Raw genomic sequence first — 8,236 nt, 5'->3', positions numbered from 1 at the left:
ACAGGTAACTGCTACATCCCCTCCTATAAAAAGGGAGGGAAGCTCTAGGCGAGGGGACTTTTCCTTCCTCTCCTTCGGCTAAACTCTTTCCATTATATTTCTCTTCATAAAAAATTCTCCTCTGACTTAAGCATCGGAGGGCCTACGCTGGAACTCCCGGCCACAGGCTTTTTGCAGGTCTGTCGGAGACAGTCGTCCACCGCCGCACCACCAGCCGGAGCTCCTCCTCCTCGGTCCGCGGTCACCCTCGGATCCAATTTCCAGCAACACAAACGATAATGTGTCATGCAGAATCAATGATCGGTCAAATCTTTGGGAAATCAATTTAAGACCTTAAGAAATATTGTAACAATCCCAATCAGCAAATAAGGAAAGTGCTTAGCTGCGAATCTTACGGTCTTAAATGCGTTGATCGTCATTTTTTTCTCTGTATATACTATATGATGGGTTCCCCCATATATAAAAAAAATTATGCTCTTATTTTTTAATTTTTTTTTTAATTTTTTTTTTGAAACTCTTTCTGAGTTAAGAACTAAAAAGTTTCAAATCGATCTGTTGATCATTTTTTTTGGTTGCAGATTTGATCCCATCCTGGTGCAACTAGGTTTGGTTTTAGTGGAAGCAAACCCTATGTTTTATGGCGTTTTTGGCCCTCCAAAAAATCTCCCAGGGCTTGGTTTGGGTACGCAAATTTTATGCTTGGAGAGCTGAGATAATCGAAGTAGGGATCCGAGCAGTCTGCAACGCCGCTGGGCATCCGAGGCTCCTGAACTCTGACCACCCTCATCCTCCTCCTCCTCTTCCCAATGGACGCCCTCACCCTCAACTACGTCGGCTTCTCCTGCCTCTGTTGCCCACCCCCATTCTTCTCCAAACCCCCTCACTCCTCCTCCTCCTCCTTCTCCTCCGCCTCGCAGAGACTGTCCAAGCCTTTCTTGCCTCTCCCCGAACCCAACAAGAAGCCCGCTAACACCGCCGCGTGCCGCGCCAGCAAATGGGCTGACCGCCTCCTCGGCGACTTCCACTTCCTCCCCACCGCCACGGAGCCCTCGCGACCCTCCTCTCCCAACCCCGCCGTCCTCTCCCTTCTTCCCCCCGCCGCCGCCGACCGCACCGTCCCCCTCCCCCTCGACTTCTATAAGGTCTCAAACTTCCTTCTCGCTCTCGCCACGTCAATCCAACCCCTCGCCACATCAATCCAACCCCTGATTCTAATCCATTATTCTGTGGGTTGTTTCAGGTGCTCGGGGCCGAGACCCACTTCCTCGGCGACGGCATCCGGCGAGCGTTCGAGGCTAGGGTTTCCAAGCCCCCCCAGTATGGCTTCAGCACGGAGGCCCGCATCGCCCGTCGCCAGATCCTCCAGGCTGCCTGCGACACCCTCTCCAACACCACCTCCCGTGGCGACTACAACCTTGGCCTTGCCGACGATCCTGACTCCACGCTCACCACCCACGTCCCCTGGGACAAGGTCCCTGGCGCGCTGTGCGTGCTGCAGGAGGCCGGGGAGACGGAGGTTGTCCTTCGAGTGGGTACAAGCCTTCTGCTCGAGCGGCTGTCCAAGTCTTTCAAGCAGGACGTGGTGCTGGCCATGGCGCTGGCGTATGTAGACCTCTCTAGGGACGCCATGGCTCTGAGACCGCCGGATTTCATCGGGTGTTGCGAGGTCCTCGAGAGGGCCTTGAAGCTTCTGCAGGTAAAGAAAATTTGCATCTTTTTCATGAGCTCTCGACATATCGTGCTCCTCATCGGTGATTGTTTGAACACAAACATTACTGTAGTTTCTCTATCTGTTATCATTATAAAAGTTAAATCCAGAATGTTTTTCAGAACGCAATGCATATTGTGTTAGTTCACTAGTATAAATAGGACCCTCAGGAGTTCAAATGTTGAGAAATATGTGGTCTTTAAGATGTTACAGATTGGTTCTTTAGGGAATCACCCTGCAACCCTGCCTAATTTAAAGAACAAGTGCTTCCCTTACATGGTTTCCGTAGTGTTGCAAATGAAGCTTCCAAATGCCACTGCATTGTCGTTGGTCTCCTGACAGTTTTCAACTGAGGACTTCACTGCAGTGCTGAAACACATCCCTCTTCTTCCTTCATTAAAGTTGCTTTTTATATTCATTCTTTGGAGGAACTGGAAGTCTGGTTGTCTCTTCTTTTAATGGCATGAATGAAAATCAGGATGTGGATTTACACAACTAACTTACCAAGAGAATATAATCTGCAAAGTCATTGATTGCAAATTATGTGACAAGGCAAAACACATAAAGGTACTGATACAAAAATTTGAATCTCATTTATTGGAACATACTTGTTTCTATCGTAATATATATTTTTTTCTCTTGCTTCTCTATTTATTTGAATATTAAATGCATCATGTTCATTTGAATAAGGAGCAAAAGCTGTTATACATTATTAAAGCATTCCACTTTAACACATGAGGAAATAGGTAATCTTGCATCTTTCATCTATTTCTTTCTTCGCAATGGAAAGGGGAAAACTAAGAAAAAGAAAAAGCAAAATAGTTTAAATGCTGCAAACACATAATGCCCCAAGAGAGAGAGAGTGAGAGAGAGAAAGAAATCAAGTTTATACATATTTTAAGTCTAGCATTATGCTTCCTGATATGAAATAACTGAATGAGAATCTCATGTAAAACAGGAGGAAGGAGCAAGCAACCTTGCATCAGACCTGCAGGCACAGATTGATGAAACATTGGAAGAAATTACCCCTCGTTGTGTTCTGGAGCTTCTGGCATTGCCCCTTGATGACAAGCACCAAATAAAACGGGAGGAAGGTCTTCATGGTGTGCGCAACATATTATGGACTGTTGGTAGGGGAGGTGCTGCTGTGATTGGGGGAGGATTTACTCGTGAAGACTTCATGAATGAATCATTTCTACGCATGACTGCAGCCGAGCAGGTATGTGTGACAGTTCTTGTAAAAGTCTATATTTCTATTGTTATTGACGTCATATGAGTACCTCTTTATGAGGTTTCCTGGTCTTTTGTTTCTATGATGTAAAGGTAGAATTATTTTATGCAACTCCAAGTAATATACTGCCAGAGAGCTTCGAAGTCTATGGTGTGGCACTTGCTTTGGTTGCCCAGGCCTTTGTGGGCAAGGAACCTCACCTTATCAAGAAAGCAGACGATCTTTTTCTACAACTTCAGCAGACAAAGGCTGCTCTATTAGGTTCTATATCTGAGTACGCTACAAAGGCTGACCATGAGATAGACTTTGCACTTGACAGAGGGCTTTGTTCACTGCTTTTGGGAGATCTTGATGCATGCCGCACATGGTTAGGCATGGATAGCGAGACCTCGCCATTCAGAAATCCAACAATTGTAGAATTCATTGTGGATAATTCTAACATTGACAAGGATAATGATCTTCTTCCCGGGCTTTGCAAACTGTTAGAGGCTTGGCTAATGGAAGTGGTCTTTCCCAGATTTAGAGATACTCAAGATATACACTTCAAGCTTGGAGATTACTACGATGACCCCACAGTCCTTAGATATCTGGAAAGGATTGAAGGTGGTGGCAGTTCACCTTTAGCTGCAGCAGCTGCCATAGCAAAAATTGGGGCTGAGGCTACAGCTGCACTTGGTAACGTTAAGTCAAGCGCACTTCAGGCATTGCAGAAAGTGTTTCCACTGGTCAACAAAGTAGAAAGATCGAGCAAAGAGGAGGTCAATGATTCACATGATTCTATTACTGAGATACAAACTAAGGAGTCTGTGGTAAAAGTTGATCAAGTTAATTCAGGTTTTGAGGCTGAGGCTTCTGGAAATCTTAATTCTGAGGGGTTAGATGAGCAAGATTTAATGTATGATATAAGAAATGCTAGTGTCAAGGTTGTGTGTGCTGGCGTTGTGGTTGGACTAATAACTCTAGCAGGGCTCAAGTATTTACCTGGAAAAAATGTGTTGCCTGTTACTAAGAAAGAGACAGGTTCAGCAATGGCTGCTAATGTTGTCAATTTAGGTAATCTGTAAGACTCCAACACTTTTACTTTGCAACTATAAAGCTGAAAGTAAAGGAAAATTGTTGGCTTCTAGTTTCTGATCTTAAAGTGAAAGTGTGTCTGAACTGCATTCACAAGGCAAAACAACATTGTCTACATGCACCAAATAATATTTCCCTGGTAGTTAGGTCAGTCTATCCATAACTTTGTTTTATCATGAGGCACATTATAGATCTAACCTTGTATGCACCTGCTACTCCCTTTTATTTAGCATTTCTTTTTTTTTTTCACTAATGCTGTTTCTCCTAATTGTTAAGAAATTCAAAGAAAGCTGCGGTTAGCTGAAAGGTTCAAAAAAGGTTTCTTATCCTTATTTTGAAGGAGAATATTTTGTTATTTTTGTAACCATCTAAAGTATTGTGCATGAAATTAAGTTCCTCTGTGACCTGGTTTTGAGCATCCAATCTTTGAAGGATAAAAATAGTCAAATGAAAAGGACATTTTGCTAGTGAGAGCAAGGAACCATAAGATGATGCAAAAGCACTCTATTTACTTATTTTAGTTTGTCCTTTTCTTCTTGTTTATTGAATTATTAAAGGACTTTAGATGTTATTTCGATATTCCCACTTAGGATAGGATTTTAAAACCATGGTTCGTACTTGAAGTAGTATTTTTGGTGAATTAGAAGTACCTATGCTTCTTCATAGCATTCTTTTATATTTTTCACATTATTTCTTCAAATTTTCTTAGGCAGGGCCTTCTTATTTTTAATTTTCTAGGTTCAGATGTCCCTACGGTTGAGAACTGGGGAGAGCAAGCACCTAAGATGGACTCGAGGCTTGCAGAAACTCTAGTTCGCAAGTGGCAAAATGTGAAATCCCAAGCTTTGGGACAAGATCATTGTCTCACGAAACTGCCAGAGGTGAGGTGCTCGAACTTTTATTACTGCTATCATTGATTGTGTTTTTGGAACTGACAAGTAATATGATGAACTTTTCACTTATTTAGTTTTTCCAGAATAAATGAAATTTTCCCAAACCTGCAGCCTTCTAGCCAATTTCTCACGTTTTTAACTTGAAAAATTTAAACAGGTGTTTTGTTAATGTATTGAGATTGATTCTGTTTGATTTGTAACTGGTGCGGACACCAGTGCCAAATTAGCCATCATCGAGTCTACGGTCGCCACAGAGTCCAGCCAGTTCGGCCAGTTTGATTTTATTTTGGATTTATTTACTTTAGTTGGGTTTATGTTATGTTGATTGGGTTTATTTGCATATTGTCATTTTAGGATTTTTTTGGATTGTTTTCTTTGCAGGGGCCTATTTATTATTTTGTGACCCTATATATATGGGTCCACCCTAATGTTTAGGGTTGGATGAATGATGAATGAAAGTTAGCCTCCTTGTCTTCTGCTTCCCCCTCCTCTTCTTCTTCCCCCTCTTCTTTTCTCTTCCCTCTCCCTCCTGCAGTTGTCCTGCATCAACTTTGGTATCAGAGCAGCCCGACTTTGCCTCTGTTGCCAAAGCCTAGTCCTGAACAACTCTCTTCCCGGGAAAGAAACCTCTCTCTCCCGTGCCATGCTGGCCGTGAGTTCCTTCTTCCAGAAATCCATCTCGTAGCCGTCCGATGGATCAAGAAGCATCAAGGAAAAGCAGTGCAAAAATTAAAAAAAAAGAAAAAGAAAGAAAAACACCCTTCTGTCGCCCCTTTCTTCTTTCTCGGCTTCCACACAAAAGAACAAAAGGGGAACAACCCCTACGCCGGACCCTCCCCGCCCGTCGTCGCACCTGAGCCTACCGCCGCCATCAGTTGTCGCCGCTGCCTCCCCCACCTCGCAGCACCGCCAGTTCGCCACCGCAGATCGCCGCATCTCCATGGAAGCCGCCGCCCCTGAGTCCTAGGTCTGACCAGCCTCCATCCACTGCCGCAGGACACGGACCCGCAGCCGTGACCGCCGCCCTCCGCCCCGGAGCGCCGTTCCCCACCCGAGTCCGCCGCGCCCTTCCCCGCAGCCGAAGCCGCAAAATCTGGCGTATCCCAACGAACCCGTCGGAGGTTGAAGACGGACTGCATTAATGGGTAAGATCCAAAACCCGGTAACCCGGCTCCGCTTCACGAAAAAAAAGAGAGGAGCCGCACGTGAACTGCGTGTGCTCATTTGCACGTGAGTCACACGTGCAAGCGCGCACGTGACCACAAGTGCGTGCCAAAAAAGGCCAAAAAAAAGAAAAGAAAAGGAAAAAGAAAAAGAAAAAAAAGGAAAAAAAGGAAAAAAAAGAAAAAAAAAGAAAAAAAACAGGTACCTGTTCATCTTCCTCACCGTGAGCACCCTCGCCACTGCCTTCGTCCGCCGTCGCCGCCCGCCTCGCTGCCTTGCCGCCGAGCTCCACCATTCTCCTTCCCTTCCGCTGCTTACTTTTTTTTCCACCGCGGCCGTCCCTAGCGCCGCCCGTCCTTGCTGCGACCGCCGTCGCCGCTCCACCGCAGCGCCGCCTTCGTCTTGCCGCCCTCGCAACCGCCGGTCCGAGTTTTTTCCACCGCAAAGCTCCGCCGTTCCACGCCGCCGAAGCTCGCCGCTCCACCTTCTCCCTCCACGAGCCCACCGCCCCTCCGCACCGGCCCGTGGCACCATTACCCCAAATCTTCGCCGCACCCCGCCCATCCGCCACCTCTGTCGCCGCTTCTACATTCCCCAGCGCCGCATTCCCCCCTCCCATCCGTCATCTCCTCCGATCACACCGAAACCCCACCTCCGGGCGCCCTTCCCTCCCTCTTTCTTTCTCACAGGCCTGACTCCTCAATCAGGCCCACTGCCACCCCGATTTCGTTTTCACGGGCCAAGACTAACGGCCTGCACTGCCACTTCAGCCTGCCTTGACTTCTTCTTCACGGGCCTAAGCCAACAGGCCTGCAACTCCACTGCAGCCTGCCTCTTCCTTCTTCCTTTAGGCGACGGCTCAGCAGGCCTACGCAGCTCCCTCCCCTTCCTGTACTTCGTGCCAGTTGACGAGCTGTTTGCTGCACTTTGTTCGTCGCCCTCTATCGGGCCAGGTTTGTCCTTCCCCGAAAATTTAGTTTGCTTATTTAAATTTGGCATTTAATAGTTACTTTTTGTGCTTGGTGGTTTACCCCGGAAATTCTAAAACGCACGCTTCACACATCCCACAAAACACACATAAACCCTAATAGTAGCTCTCTTTATTATTAATTGTAGAGCTAAACCTTTGTTGGGAGACCTACGTGGCTCCATGACACCTTGCAAAACACGAGAACTTAGTACTACTTGATTGCAGCTATTTGTTGGCCTGCGTCTCATCTTAATTTTCACTTTGAAATAATTATTTGCTAGGGAGTAGTTTTAGTTTATATTGAGCATAGACTTTGCAATTTCAAATTACTCTCATGCATCAGGTCTACTTAGGAACCTCTATAGTTGGTAGGATCATACATATCTTTATTCATTTTATGCATCTACGTAGTGGTCGTGTCGCATCTCATTCTGAGTCCCAATTAGACATGGATTCCAAAATCGAAGCTCTATTAAAAGCTATCCAAGACACTAATGCTCAAGTCCAAAACACTAATGCTCAAGTCCAAGCCAACAATGCCCAAATTCATGACCTAACCACAATGTCCACCCAGGTTAATGCCCGACTTGATTCAATTGAGGCTTTACTTCAGAGGGTTATTAAATCCAAGAAAGCTAGTGCCTCCCATTTACCGGGTCTTGAAAGGGACGACACCCTAGAACAAATCCTAGAACAACAAGGCTCTGTTCGGCCGGGCAATTTTGATAATAGGTCTATTCCAGATCACCATCATGCCTACCTTCGTCCTAGAGGACCTGGTCCCTTCCCTAATATTGATAGAGGTTACCGACATAACGTAGAGCCTAGAGAACCTCGTGACCCTAATGAAGATGTAATGAGAGGCATTAGGGTTGAAGCCCCCACTTTTGACGGTCGTCTAGACCCGAAAGTCTTCTCAGATTGGTTACATGAAATGGACCACTTCTTTGAGTGGTACAATTTATCTGAAGAGAGAAAAGTTCGGTTCGCCAGAATGAAGCTCATCGGTCGAGCTAAACTTTTTTGGCAAAGCACCGAACATCTACTAACTAGGAGACATCAATATGCAATTACTGATTGGGTAGAGATGAAAGAGAAACTTAAGGAAAAATACCTACCCTTGAGCTACTAGGATGACCTCCTCGACCGATGGAATAATTTGCGACAAGATAATCGGTCTGCTACAGATTACATCG

General features: G+C 45.8%; 1 protein-coding gene across 4 annotated transcripts in view; it reads left to right on the top strand.

Moving 5' to 3' along the window:
- Nucleotides 1–544: 544 nt before the first annotated feature.
- Nucleotides 545–8,236, top strand: part of ARC6 (Chaperone DnaJ-domain superfamily protein) — a 51,844-nt gene continuing 44,152 nt past the window's right edge. Inside the window, exons 1-6 of one of the 4 annotated variants that reach the window (XR_016396613.1) lie at nucleotides 545–1,142; nucleotides 1,241–1,696; nucleotides 2,667–2,927; nucleotides 3,032–3,992; nucleotides 4,752–4,894; nucleotides 5,288–7,023. Coding sequence is in view for 2 of the 4 variants with exons in the window: in XM_088705385.2 (XP_088561511.1) it covers nucleotides 807–1,142; nucleotides 1,241–1,696; nucleotides 2,667–2,927; nucleotides 3,032–3,992; nucleotides 4,752–4,894; nucleotides 5,064–5,075 (2,169 nt within the window). In the remaining 2 variants the exon portion in view is untranslated. The other 3 variants (XM_088705385.2, XR_015969265.2, XM_039117008.3) reach the window with 3 other exon arrangements.

Source organism: Phoenix dactylifera, chromosome 10 (genome assembly GCF_051530095.1).
Source record: "Phoenix dactylifera cultivar Ajwa chromosome 10, Ajwa_hap1_PhDact_Kaust_v1.1, whole genome shotgun sequence".
NCBI classification, from domain to species: Eukaryota; Viridiplantae; Streptophyta; class Magnoliopsida; order Arecales; family Arecaceae; genus Phoenix; species Phoenix dactylifera.
This window is presented reverse-complemented; position numbering and strand designations above follow the sequence as displayed.